The sequence below is a fragment of the Truncatella angustata genome (genome assembly GCF_020726525.1).
Source record: "Truncatella angustata strain MPI-SDFR-AT-0073 chromosome Unknown BKA67scaffold_2, whole genome shotgun sequence".
In the NCBI taxonomy this organism is placed as follows: Eukaryota; Fungi; Ascomycota; class Sordariomycetes; order Amphisphaeriales; family Sporocadaceae; genus Truncatella; species Truncatella angustata.
The window spans coordinates 2540139-2554089 of NW_025763382.1; the positions used below are offsets into that span (position 1 = coordinate 2540139).

Genomic DNA, 13951 nt, shown 5'->3' on the forward strand with positions numbered 1-13951 from the left:
TCAAATGTGAAATGTGTAGCCATGCTGTTATGTTTACCGGCATTGAGATGGATTCATCACGGGTCGGTTACGGCGGTTTGTGGTGCCAAGAGACCAACGCACCGAGAATAGTGCTTTCCAAATAGCCCGCTGTAAGTCGCTCCTGACACTTGCCTCATGTGAAAGCGGCTGCCTACGGAGCCGTACATTTACATTCTGCATTACGCATTTTGCTTTGCAGTACAAGACCCAGAAAGGGAACCCCACACACTGAAAATCAGGGGTGCTGATTGAACGCTAAATGCAAGTAATCCAATTGGCTACCCAGCGCTCTGGCAGCACTGCACTGTACTGCTAACGAACCTAATCTACCCTTAGGGTAACCTAGGTTAGTGTACTTACTGCACAGCCTTGCGCCCCGTGTCCCTTCTCCGTCTCCTTCTGTGCAGCCGAGTTGGCAAAAGGTACGGGAAAATGCCGTCGGACTCTTCATAACCACTCCTCGCCCGTTTGCTTCCTCTGATACAAAATCTTGGGTCGTCAGAGTCCTGTAGTTGTTGTTGTGTCCCGGTGACATGGAATAACACACATTCGTTACACGCCGCCCTCCTTTCCCCCCCCAAAGACGCCCATCGCCCATCGCCCATCGCCCGCCGCAATGGGCGCGCTCTCCTTCCTCGGGAGCGTCTACGACCTCGACACCCTCGACACCCGCTTCACGAACTCGTCCACGACTCCCTACAAGACGGTGATAGAATCCCGCGGTGATCCCACGGCCAGCAAAGAGCGAGCTGCGAGGTTCAGTGGCAAAGCACAACCCTCCAAGTGGAGAACCCCCGAGTACTTCTTATACTACCTCGTCTGCATCGTGTGCGTGCCGCTTATGTTCTGGACCGCTTATACTGCATCGCGCCCTTCCTCCAACCCCCAGTACAGAAAGTTTGAGCGCTACCTTTCTCCCGGCTGGATACCAGGTCGTAACATCGTATGCTATCACCGTCCTATGCCCTCCAGCTACAGCCAGAGCCCCCTGCCCCTATTTTAACCGCTTCTGCAGGATATCTCAGATAATCAGTACCATACATTCCGCAAGAATGCTCCCTACATGGGCGCACTCCTGGTCTTTCACCCGCTTCTGCGACGCCTGTACAATGCTGTTCTACACCCGATTGCCTCGCGAGCGAGCACGACACGGCCCACATTAGAAGAGGCCGACCGTAGACTGAACCAGCGAACATCTTTCGACTTTGCTTTCGCCATCATATTCCTTCTTGCCCTTCATGGCATTTCCGCCTTCAAGATTCTCGCTATCCTCTATATCAACTACCAGATTGCCACAACCGTGCCGCGAAAATCTATACCCCTTGCGACATGGGCCTTCAACATAGGCACCTTGTTTGCCAACGAGCTGTTCTCCGGATATAGACTGGCACAACTCGCTGCTTTCATCGTCCATCCAGAGGGAAGAGGCCGCGTCGCCCCACAGTCGAATCTCGTCGAATGGGGCGTCTGGCTCGACAGTTATGGTGGTATCATGACCCGCTGGGAGATTCTTTTCAACATCACCGTGCTCCGACTGATCAGCTTCAACTTGGATTATTACTGGAGCCTGGACAGGCGTAGCTACAGTCCAGTGGAGGTGCGCTACCAACTAACCTTGCTCCCCTTTGCCCGAGATTCATGCACTGATACCCTTAAGAAGAAACAAATCGATCCTGCCGCCTTGAGCGAACGAGACCGTGTCTCCATACCTGCCCAATCCAAAGACTTCAGCTTCCGTAACTACATTGCCTATGCGATATACGCCCCGTTGTACCTGACTGGCCCTATCCTCACTTTCAACGACTACATCTCGCAGCAGCGCTACAGACCTGCCACCATTGAGACGGCTCGCACTATTCGCTATGGTGTCCGTTTTGCCCTGGCACTGCTCGCTATGGAGGTTATGCTGCACTACAACTATATACAGGCCATCTCCAAAGCGAATCCGACATGGGGCGAGTACACAGCTGCCCAGCTGAGTCTGCTCAGCTTCTTGAATTTGCACCTTATATGGCTTAAACTGCTCCTGCCCTGGCGGTTGTTCCGACTCTGGTCCCTCATCGACGGTATAGACCCGCCCGAAAACATGTTGCGCTGCGTTAGCAACAACTACTCGACGCTTGCCTTTTGGAGATCGTGGCATAGGTCATACAACCGTTGGTTGACGCGATACATCTATATTCCCTTGGGCGGGTCTAGTTTTGCAAATCCAAAGGCCGCCGCGAGGTCCATACTGAACTATGTCATGACCTTCACCTTCGTGGCCATGTGGCATGATATTCAGCTGCGCTTGCTCATCTGGGGCTGGCTGGTCGTACTGTTCATGCTGCCCGAAATGACGGCGCGTGCTCTGTTTCCGGCCAGGAAATGGGAGAACCGGCCTACCGCCTACAGGTTGATATGTGGTATCGGTGGATGTGCCAATGATCTCATGATGACCATGGCCAACCTCGTTGGCTTTGCTGTGGGGTTGGATGGGCTGCAGGATATTATCACAAGTATTTTCAGGGACGTGTCCGGTGAGTTCTATGTGAAAGGCCCCATGCCTTCATGGCATCGCATGCTGACTTCTATCGATTAGGTTTCACGTTCCTCATCGTCGCTTGCACTGCCATTTTCGTTGCTGTTCAGATCATGTTCGAAATCAGGGAGTCGGAAATGAGGAGAGGCATATCGCTCAAGTGTTGAGTCGTTGTCGCTGTTGCTGTTGCTGTTGCTGTACATATATATTGCTGCATGAGAGAGGCGTTTTGATAGCATGGTAAACTTCATTAGTCTTCAGCTGTATTCGTACAATGTTTCATCAGGACGCAGTCTCACATCGTAGCCTTCCGATTGTGAAGTGGTACATATATTTCTGACCCCAGCCAACCACGCGGCTCTAATTAATGATGCTATCAAATACAATGTTTCATGCAATGGGGTATCCGTGTCTAGTAACAGAAGAACCGCCCCCGACTGTACGCCCCGGATCGAGCGGTAATAGAGTGGGTATATAGATGCCAAAATAACCGATAAACCGACTTTTTGACTTCAATCATGAGTAGACATTTTGTGGTCAACCCTCGCAAAATCCAGACAGACAAAGTCCACCTGCCTCATTACTCATCACCCTCCCCCAAATAGTATATTAGGCGCTCCTGAAATCATGCTCTGGAGAGACGCAATTTCCCCCTTGGTCCATCCATCTCATCATGCCCTCGGGCTTCCTTTGTGGAGTTCGCGACTCGACGCGAGCTCGACATCCTGCTCGTCGCGCCAGCTGCTTGTAGAATCACTGCCGGCGTTCCTTCCGCCGTGCGCGTACTTGCCCTCCATACCCAGCTTCTGCTCCGTCAGCCACTTCCTCGTCCAGGTGGCGCCCTTGACCAGGGCAAAGATAATGACGATGGCGATGGCGATGCCGAAGACGTAGGCAGCCACCAGCCCGTGCTGCATCACCGTCGGGTCCAGGAAGCTGTAGACGTAGAAGCCCTTGGTGACGCGCGTGACGTAGGCGAGGGCGAGGTACAGGGCGAGCACGACGATGAGCCAGAGGATGTGGATCCAGGGCGCCGGGTTCGTGCGCGTCAGGAAGAGCTCGAAGAGGGCGAAGAAGGAGTTGAAGCCGTGCTCGGACAGGTTGCTCCAGGCGGCATACCGGGTCGGGAACCAGGCGCTGCCGTAGGTGTACAGGATGCCCCAGTATACGATGGTCACGAGGAAAGGGTAGGTCGTGATGGTGCTATAATAGAAGGCGTGGAGGGCCTGCAGCGGGCGGGGGAACTTGTCGAGGAGCGCGACATTCCAGCGCGCGTAGGTGAAGGTGTGGATCGCGGCGAAGACCATGTAGAAGGCGATGCCCCAGTATGTCAACACGGTGAAATACGAGAAACTCGCGGCGGAGGCCTGGCATGCATATGCCGAACCCGCGGCTGGGTGCGTACACTGGTAGCCAATCGTAAAGAACAGAGTCGTCAGGGCATATACAGCCTATCAGTCGAGAGTATTGTTAGCGATAGGGCTACACACAAGGAATTTGGCACAAAGACTGCGCTCTGTGAACATCCGATCTCGAGTCCGCGAATCAGTGGCAATGAGGAAGGCGTCGCAGAGGGAATCGGACGAAAGAACATACAAATAACGCCCTGCAAGCGAATAAAACATATGGCGATAACAACCACGATGTCTCGAACCGATGTGACGGATCCCAGAGATCTTCACCGAATTTGAATGCCTTCACCATCTTTTCTGCAACCATGGTAGGTAGTCCAAACCCGTCCCCCAAACCTGCTTCGATGCTTTCAGCTGATCGTGTGACCCCAAATGGTGGCCGTCACTGGAGACGGGGTCGAAGTAGTCGCAAACACGAAATACGATCCCCTTCAACACCTCAATCGAGTCCTGGTGTCCGCTGAACTCAGATAGTGCGATCGAGAAGCCGTCGGGAGGGAAAACCCAATTGTTTGGTGCTTGGCAAAAGTGGAATATAAAAGAGACGGACAGAGGGAACTAAGATGTAGTAAGGGATTCCAATCAGCTGGGATGGTCATTTACTAGACTAGTGGGCATAGACTAGTTGTGTACCTCGGGCTGCCCTTGACTTTGAACTTAAAAGGCCTGAGCTGAATCTGATCGTATGAAAAATGGGTCGGTAATCCCAAGGGGCCACGGTATGTAAGGTTTTCTCACGCTGATATGTAGTGAGAGTGGGTGATGTTCTGAGTATTGCAATCGCCAACGGCCGCTGTGGCTGGTGGTCGGGAAGGAGTCGTCTGCGCCAGCGATCTGCCTCTGACTTTCTCACTGCCGCAATCCCGCAGACTCTTGATGAAGAGAGAGTACAGTACATCCAGCAGTACCTGTGCCACACACATGGAGGACGAATCCCCTCCCTTCGGCGTGTTCAGCATGTTTGTGGGTTAGCCTGAGACAAGCTTACCCCACCCAACAGGCCTTTTCCAAAATAGCAGACCCTGGGTCCCGGCACTGTTGGCAGGTAAGGCTAGCGCGCAGTGTTCGGATCATGTGGTGAACCCTTTGCGAGGTGCCAGATCTCGGGTTTACAAGTGTCTCCAGTATTTCCCTCTCGTTCAGGTGTAGCTCAACGGTGAACTACTCCGTAATGAAGAAACTGCTTATTTACGAGCGAGTGCTTCATTCTCGGACAAGCTATCACAATCGTCTGTCAGACTCCCGATGAGAAGGAATTTCTCTTCGACATGGCAGACTGCGTGTGATGCGCATTGTTTTCTGAGAAGAATCACGGTGCACAAGCTCTTTTCTGACTTTCAGCCTCGAAATCAAGCATTGCGATTGACTGGATTCTAGAGGCCAAACATTCGGAGAGGGTTGTATTCCTGCAATACCTAGGGTCGGACGCAGGCATGAAGCTCCCATAGGGCGGGGACACGGACAAGTTTGGGGATTTTCGCCGAAAATCCTGCCATGGCTCGGCTACAATACAATATTCGGATAGGAGTAGTCGCCTCAAACACAAAAACAAGACCATGTCCAACACGTTGTGTCTGAGGAGTCTCCTTTGGACCTCGTCATAACAAGTTCCCAAAATCGTGCATGGCATGGTCGGAGTGGCATATCTGACTTGAAGTCCAGCGCCGACTACAACGGTAACAGATCTGGCTCGGCAAGCAATATAAGTCCCAAGATCCGCTTCAAGGCTGAACCGACAGCGAGGCACAAGGTTCTCAAGTTGGAGAGACGACTGTCTTCGTTGAACACATGTCAAGAATCTAAGGTCAGACATTTGGGGCTGGAAACCTTCCGCCCGCCAACCACGTGCAGCCTACCTGCCTATGCATGTGGCCTAATTGTATGTTCTAGCGCTGATAACATGGCCCCAGCTGTGGCGTAAGGCAGAGAACATCATAGTCGGCACCCAGGCGGCACTGTCTCCTACAGACAGGAGAGAGCCGAGTTTTGTCATAAAAAAACCCCCCCCGGGATGAGTGTGGGATATTGATGGGATTAGTTTTGACCGACAGCAAAAACCGAGGTGGGGCAGGTATCGTCATCAGCACCTGCTGCCAGCGGTGTGCTCGACGAGGCAATTATAAATGATCATTGACTTACACCCATAAAGCAAGTGCTCAACGACCTAGTTTAGCATATGATGCATTGCCTAGATGTGACAAAGCGTTATTTTCAATGATTTCGACATGAAAGGAGGAGCGCAGGGTCACGTATAAAATACCTTTGACAATGAGCTGATGGTCTACTCATATTCTGGAATCCTTTTCGGCCATTTATGTCGCTGGCGGCTCGATCGAACCGGACCAAACGATTTATATAATACCCCAATTTTGCATGGTCAGCAATATTTGCTGCGTGCTTGACGACACAAAGAACGCAGACCACCAATAGTACAGCGGATGTGGTAGTCGCATGATACTACGCCGCAGCTTCATATCGCTTGTCGAACTATTGAATGCAAGGGACGTCACTTGCAATCCACTTGCAGACGCGTTTCTATTAAACGTTGTCCGTCGAAAACTGCGAGTGTGACATCGTTTAGGCATGCTCCACCATAAAGGAACAATACTGGAGACGCATTTGAACATCTGACAGCTGATGCTGGAATTAGTTGCCGAATAGTGTGCCATAGTCCCGTGGATATCGTGGTTCATGGTTGCCCATTTCTAATAGCGTTGCGACCAGAAAGATTGCAGAAGACAATAGAACATAACTTGCGGAACTATTTTCGTCTTGGCCAAGATACGACATTGCAAGCTGCGAAGATAGGGTACGGTAGTCGAGTTTTGAGCCTATCTGCGTGAGCCTCACGACACCATACTGTGATTAAGAACATGGGGGACAACGGTCAAGGCTGGTCCGGCTAATGGCGTTGTCGCTGCGAGCCGAACGATCGACAGTCTCTCCCTACGAAGGTCCGTGTGATGCCTGTAGTAGTAATAACGCTGGATGTTCGTTATTTATTAAATGTTAAACTGTTCATTCTGATATTTATTAAACGTAGAGCAGCGGTGGAGACTCTCCGAGCCAATTTTTATTTACTTGCGTATAAAATCCAAATAGAAAAATTCAAAGTCTTGATGGGGTTCCAAGCAGGGTCCAATTTGAAATGATCTCGGTTACAAGTCTAGAAAAGGAGACACACTTAACGCAACCACTCGGTACAGATGAAGGATTGTCTTCGGTACGGATCATCGGGGAACTTGGTGGCAGCGGACAGGTTTATTCATGACGATATGTCGGCCGATGACAAGATTTTCATCTGAGCGCAGGGTCCGTTATTGTCCGTTGTTGTCTGTGTAATTCTCTCCTATGAAGTAAAATGGCAAGCTGCGACAGGGGATTTAATTACTCTGCGGGGGCATTTTCAGTTAGTCGGGCAAGTCGACCATCGGTTGATTGACTAGCCTGACCCCCTGCAATTCGTAAGATCGTGGTTCAGTGGTTTGCACTATTGTCCCAACCTACTATGGTACCTGGAATTGTGTTCAGGGCAGACTGGTCTAGACTTGTCCTCGACTGTCCTGTCGGGGGTGAGAAGGAGGTGACGAATGTCTCGAAAGTCCTCCAAGTCGCGCAAACACAAACATGCGGACTTCGTAAGGCAATGCCTTGGAAGGCGTTTCCGGGTTTTACTCGATTCACTATGTACAAGGTCGAGCAGAGGATGCTCGTACTGCATGCAGGTTACATCGATTCGTCAGTTCATTGATGAGTGATCCATTCCACCATTTGACACACCCACCGAAAGCGCTACATATCCCAGCTATCCCAGCTTGCCCATTTTGCCCACTGCAGGCGTTCTAAAATCAGCAGACGGGCTGATGCGGTTGGTGGAGCCTGGTGGGCTCCAGGCCACTGACCAGCTGCAAGCTTGTGCAGGTTCTAGCGTCTTCAACAGGGTTACACGTTAAGTTATCGGCAAACCACGACAGGGACCACTTGGGCGCTGCAGGTTGCTCGACTCGTCCCGAAAAGGACAAAGTCTCGTTCTTGGGCCTCCTGCGGCGTTCGTTTCTGCAATGTCGAGATGGACGCGAACGATAGCGTCGTCTAATCCCAGGGGGTGCTCGTGGGAACTCTCTACGTTAGGTATCTCTCCTTGTCGTCAAGCAGGAGGCGAGAGGCTCAGCTGACTCTCGTTGCACCCATTGCTCACCACGTGAATCAAACGCTTACGGTGTAACTTTCTGCCAAGGGCTAAACCAACAACACCTTTCTATCGTCTTGTCACATTCTTGTCGTCCATTCCCTCTCACCTCAACGACTCCCTGCGGAGGAGGGACGCATCCTTTGACTTTGTGTCGCCCAGCCTCGATCCCGACACACACGTAATCGCTGGCTTGCCGACTAAACTGTTCCTACTTCGCCTTTCCGTCACTCGCTTATAATCTCTCATTCGTTGCTACAATCACTCAAGTTGGTCACACAAGGCCTGTGTTCCGGCAACGACAAGCGAAAACTCGTGTCGAAAAACCCTACGGTAAAGCTGAAAACATCCACGACAGCCTGGTTTTTCAGTCCGACAACTCCAAGCCATGTCTTTGTTTGTCGGCCGAAACTGAGTAGGATTGTGAGGATTCGTCGAAATAGATATCTCAGACTGCTCCTGCAGAGAAGTTCCGTGTCGCGACGCACAGTAGCTAGGAATCTGTCGATTGATACAACTCGAGTAATCTGCCACGCAGCCACCGAACCTTCCGAACACTGCAGATTTGTGTCTTTGGCGGCTGTTTGCAACTCCAGTTGGCTGCAACCGTCAGGAACCGGTCTGTCGGTCTAGTCTTGGTCTCACGTGCCACCAGGAGGTGTGTTGCGACACCAGTTCTCCGGGCAGCGTGCGCGTACGACATTGAGGAACAACCAACATTACAACGTGTAAAGGCACATTGCGTTGGACAACTCGCAAGTTGCAGCGGGCGGTGGCTTGTCTTAATACTAGGCGTTGATGAGCTACGTCGCGGCCTTTCTACCGACAGTTGGGAATCAACCCGCTTGCCCTTGCATACGCAGTAGTTGGACCAGCTCGAACCTTGATTAGGACGGCAGCCTTAACGCTCGGAAACCCGCAGAACTTCAATTTACTGCACGCTCCGGCAACACTTGCTGTGCACCATGGCTTCCACTGCTGGATTTCCATTATATCTACACCAGGATGAGACGTCAATTCTCATGCTCTCTGACTCGGAAGATGAAGATGGGCCTCCAACTCCTCGGGACCCTCATCATCCCCGCGGCCCATCCAGAGCTGAGTCACGAACCGATTCAATAGAGCAGGACGAGGACGAGGATGCAGACGAAGACGAGGGCGAGGCAATGCGGAAGAGAACCAAAGATGCCGCCGCTAATGTCCCGCTTCATCCAATCCCTGCTTTGCAATCAGCCTTTGCCGAATCTCTGGTTGAAGCTACCGCCGATCCTATAGTTGCAAAACCCAAGTTAAGGTTTGGTGATGCCAAGGAACGTCGGGCACGATTGATAGACTCCGAGAAGGATGCCAAACTATACAATGACTTCTGGCGCTACCGACCAGGACAAATCCACCACGAACTGTCCAAGCTGATGGCGCAGATCTCATTCGGCGTCTATCTTCTTCTCAACGGAATCGCGAATAGCAATGTTCAAGTTGTGAATATCCTGCAGGGTCATATCGATGAAGTCGACGAATTCCTCGAAGTGACTATGGAGGATGTCAAATTGGCCACGGACGATATCCAAGAACGAATTGATTTCTTGAAGTTACCTATGCAAAATATTTCTACCTTTGAGAAAATGTTGGAGGATCGCGCCTTCAGACTGCAAATAGTTACAGGCAACGAGAAGATTGAGCACATCGTCAGCCGGACATCCGCAGCACTTGAGGGAAGTTTAGATGATGTCGAAGAGGGCCTGAAGGCCACCAAGGAATTTGCCGTGTACTTGGGCGACCAGCAAAACCAGCCTTGGAAGACCGCGAGGCCCGACGTGGTTGACATTTTCGATGCCATGAAGGGGAACGCAGAGGGTTGGTACAAAGCATTCGTGGACCTGCAAGAGAATGCCTCGATGTTAGACAATCAGTTGATCAAACTTGGTCAAATGGTGGCTGATATGGATCGGAGGGCAGGTGAAGTGAGTAGGCGGACAACTGTGAGCCCCATGAGTGGTGCTTACTCGCTCTCATTAAGAGCCAGTGCTTTAATGCCCTTGCAGTTCAGTGTGACACCATTCTCTGGACCAGCCGCGGGTGCTTCACGCACTTCGGTCATCAGCCCACAAGCTTCAAGAAAATCATCTCAAAGATCAACATCCAGCAGGGCTCATTCGACATCTGTTTCTTCTCGAACAGAGTCCATGCTTGCGGAAACGAGGAGTCCGTCTCAGAAATCTCCACCCTCGTCTCCCAATGTACGGGATACTCTGCCCGATTTTCAGTTCAAACCTCTACATTTGCAGAGCTCCCTTCCAAAGGAAAGTCTGATCTTGGAGATAGATACTGCATCAGAGCCTGACGAAGAGACTATTGAGCCTTCGAGGCCAAGTCCCATTGCGGAAGAAGAGACACTGTTTGTTCTGCAACCACGCACCTACACCCCTCAACCCCCTACGCCATTGCCATCACCCATGGTGCATAGCCAGCCCGCCACTGAGCCGGTTTTTCTTGACTCACGAACTTACACTCCGCCCGCTGAGGACCAGCCTGCGCACAATTCGCCTGCTAATGATCTGGCTCCCCTCACATCACTGACTTACACTCCGCCTGCCGCTGAGCCGGCCCCATTAAAGGCGCTAGTTTACACTCCGCCTGTTGACCACCAGCCCATTCGCAATCCACCCACCCCCGAGTCACCTAAAGAAGCTCCAGCGCAGGTGGAGGAGGTTTCAAAGAGGACGTCCCTGAGGCAAAGGTTATCGCTTAGGGGAAATGCTCCTCCTGATTCGATTCGTATTCCTCCTCGGAGCATGAACCGTCCGAAGTATCAATCTCCACAAGTGCAGCATGCACAGGAAATCCAGGTTCCCGATGAGTCCCCTCGAGTGCAATATGCACAACATATCCAGATTCCGGATCAGTCACCCCGGATCCAATATGCCCACCAAACCCAACGTCACGATTCTTGTACTTCTGACATGTCCCGTCCACCCCTTTATCCACCGGCTGAGAGTCTCCACGACTTCCCATCGCCCCCCGTTTTCCATCACACCATTCCTTCGCCTTTGAGCGACCAACAATACTTCAGGCCTGTGCAAGCAAGTCCTCACTCACCATTACAACGACCGTGGACATCGACTTCTGGCCATCCTCCCTTTCAACGTCCTCATACATCTGCTACACAGTATCAGCAGGCTAAACATCAACGCAATGCGCCTTCAGCCATGGGTATGAGCATGTTGAGTAATGTGACAACTATGAATACGGAAGGCAAGACCTTGAAGAAGAAAAGAAGTGCTTTCGGCTGGCTGAAGAAAGCATTCTCGCTTGACGAAGAGGAGCGTGCTGCTTTCGAGGCAAGAAAGCAGCAACCGGCGCCTAACCTTTATTATGAAGGTCGAAGCCCCAAATATCTTGACGGACGAAAGAGGGACGAATACAGAGGCTACTAGACGAGCTCGTCTATTTTCCGAAACGCAACAAAACTGAACTCGTCCATTTTCAACTCCTGGGTATGCCGGTATATCTTTCAACGGATCTGCGCGTATATTGTGGCGCGGGTGTCAGCAAATTTGATTTATCGTAACACACAACGGTGTATCCTACAATTCGGCATACAGCTCCAGGCTGTCATGGTCTAAATACCATATTAAGCACGACTCTGTCGCCTATCGCGCGAGGCCAGCGCCTCGATTTTTAATAACTTGATACCCCATACGCGACAACATCATTTTTTGGATAGCAGAGATGCTCGAAGCTAGTGGAGAAGGAAAACTACCAAGTTAGGAGCAGTGATGCGACTAGGTTAAGGACTGGGGCCAGGATGGATCAAAATGGTGGAGCAATCTCAAATAAGACCACAAGAAGACAATTGGTAAGAAGCACAAAAGCCTTTCAATGTGTAATGTATCATACGTGATCCGATATATAAGGATTTACGCGCATAGCCTTGGTTTCATAGCACGGAGTTAAGCGAGGGTCAATTAGAATTTGAATCAGATATTACAAATACAACGGTCAATGCTCTGTGCCTCATCCCACATTCCAACTCTTGGTTGTTATATTAGAAGGAGAAAGTCGCGAGAGAAAGTGCGAGGTTGTTACGAAAGAGTTTGCCGCAAGTATTTCGACTGTGACAGCCTACAATTGGTGGTGCAAATGGACCAGCATTCGTGTTTGCAGCCTGTAAACATAATTTTGCACCAACTTACATATGCAAAGACCCATGAAAAGATAATGACACGATGTGTGAACCACCAACTCACTATTTTGTTTACTCTTATTTAAACGATCGCGATTTCCACTAGTACTCACTTCTAGCAGATAATGGAATGATGCGGATAATGCCATATTCCCGACGCCTAACGGAATAATGAAACAACAGAATCGTGGTAAACTGGCTTTTGGGCGCTCGCCAGGCAACAGCCTTCAGTTATTTCACTGGATATTTAGACAAACGGTCTTGCAACAAGCCTTGTCTTCGTCAACTTATCGCAACACTCTTATTTTGTGATGGCGGGCAACAACAGCATCATGCGCCTTGACGAAAAGCTGCGCCACCAGCACCTCAGCAACCTCAAAGCTGCGAGTGAAAGCCGCTTGAAGCTAAGAAAACACCACGCCTTGGTACACTTGATCCAGGAAGTAGCCCCGGAGCTCCAGAGACGCGTGGAAGAGGTCTGGGAGAGGTTGGAGGCGGAGGAGGCTACAGCTCTCCACGACGAACTCGAGAACATTCAGAATTGCGTCAGTTTCTTGGAGCCGAAACTTGGTCGGCCGGGCGCGGAGCCTACAATTCACGATGATGATATCAGTACCGCGCTATACACGTCGCTTGCGCCACTGATCGAGCAACGTTCATCGTCTTCGCAAGACAAGTACGAGGCTACACCTCCGGAGAAGGGAAGTCCATCTTCGTCAACTATGGTTATGGATGATAGTGATTCGACGGGCGATATCGACGAGGAGATTGAGGCAAAGCCTACAAAGCAATCACGCCACGATACATCCTTTCCCTCTACATCTTCACCTGCAGTGGTATTGGAAGAGATGTTACGATCCAGTGGCTCCAGTCATAGCTTGCGTCGCCTCAGTAGACCCATAGGAGGGTACAATGTCAAGCAGGCTTATGAAAATATGTTTTCAGGGCGCTAGTCAAATAATACAGCCTGAGATGGGGAGTGGGTAAAGAATGTGTCAGAGATCAAAGGTGAAAGTACCATAATTACTAGGCACATTCTGACGATGAGGGAGATTCAATTATAACACACGTTTCTCGAGTCTGCTTGGATCTCAGTCATCGCGACGGCGAATTTGGCCTGCACGTTTTTGTTGTATGCTAGGTATTACATAGGTACATCAATCACCACTTCCCCTTTGCCCGATCTACATCTATGCAACGGCACTGCGTTCTCTGTTCTCTGGTTGCACTGATGAACTTCTTTGGTCCAACCCAGCTTTACTCATACTCAAGTTTGCGAAGGAAGATCTTGTCGCTCCTAGTCTGATTCTCCCCCAAAGCGACATCCCTCCTGGGTTTGAGATTCTCGAGTTGGATCTTAGTTTCGAGCACATCAAGCTTGGGCGCGATCTCACTCCGGACTTTACAATCACCCCTTGTAAGTTACGAGGACACGATACGTATCCACCGGCCGGACCCTCGCCTTTGCTGATGAAGCGGACGGCTGCCCTCGTCCAAGGAGAGCTTCAAAGACGCCAGCAATGCATAGGCTCGAGATTCGGGTTCAATCTCTGGAGTTGTTCCTCGAGTATCTTGAACGTCCAAAACGGCAAGTCCAGGCCTCTGGAAGATATGTTGAGACCGGT

The 13951-nt window shown here is 50.9% G+C and overlaps 4 protein-coding genes across 4 annotated transcripts; 3 read left to right on the forward strand and 1 right to left on the reverse strand.

Moving 5' to 3' along the window:
• The first annotated feature begins 176 nt into the window (after positions 1–176).
• BKA67DRAFT_553811 (putative glycerol: H+ symporter) lies at positions 177–2846 on the forward strand. Its single transcript, XM_046101933.1, has 4 exons — positions 177–964; positions 1037–1618; positions 1682–2540; positions 2603–2846. Exons 1-4 carry the CDS (start codon positions 638–640, stop codon positions 2707–2709), a joined length of 1875 nt encoding a protein of 624 aa, XP_045961184.1. The 5' UTR covers positions 177–637; the 3' UTR covers positions 2710–2846.
• Positions 2836–4411, reverse strand: BKA67DRAFT_176076 (uncharacterized protein). Its single transcript, XM_046095249.1, has 2 exons — positions 4139–4411; positions 2836–3993 (listed from the first exon to the last, which is right to left on the reverse strand). The coding sequence occupies exons 1-2, from the start codon at positions 4259–4261 to the stop codon at positions 3214–3216; spliced, it is 903 nt and encodes a 300-aa protein (XP_045961185.1). The 5' UTR covers positions 4262–4411; the 3' UTR covers positions 2836–3213.
• Positions 4412–9108: 4697 nt separating this feature from the next.
• BKA67DRAFT_655253 (uncharacterized protein) lies at positions 9109–11577 on the forward strand (the record flags this gene model as incomplete). Its single annotated transcript, XM_046106725.1, has 1 exon — positions 9109–11577. One exon carries the CDS (start codon positions 9109–9111, stop codon positions 11575–11577), a length of 2469 nt encoding a protein of 822 aa, XP_045961186.1.
• Positions 11578–12597: 1020 nt separating this feature from the next.
• Positions 12598–13279, forward strand: BKA67DRAFT_688329 (uncharacterized protein; the record flags this gene model as incomplete). The annotated part of the gene is made up of 1 exon (XM_046109070.1): positions 12598–13279. Exon 1 carries the CDS (start codon positions 12638–12640, stop codon positions 13277–13279), a length of 642 nt encoding a protein of 213 aa, XP_045961187.1. The 5' UTR covers positions 12598–12637.
• Positions 13280–13951: the final 672 nt, after the last annotated feature.

Coding starts and splice junctions, on each gene's coding strand:
- BKA67DRAFT_553811 (XM_046101933.1), top strand. CDS start 638: ATGGGCGCGCTCTCCTTCCTCGGGAGCGTCTACGACCTCGACACCCTC. Junction 1,619..1,681: donor GTAGCTACAGTCCAGTGGAG/GTGCGCTACCAA, acceptor ACCCTTAAGAAG/AAACAAATCGATCCTGCCGC. Junction 2,541..2,602: donor TATTTTCAGGGACGTGTCCG/GTGAGTTCTATG, acceptor TCTATCGATTAG/GTTTCACGTTCCTCATCGTC.
- BKA67DRAFT_176076 (XM_046095249.1), bottom strand. CDS start 4,261: ATGGTTGCAGAAAAGATGGTGAAGGCATTCAAATTCGGTGAAGATCTC. Junction 3,994..4,138: donor TCGCTTGCAGGGCGTTATTT/GTATGTTCTTTC, acceptor CTCGACTGATAG/GCTGTATATGCCCTGACGAC.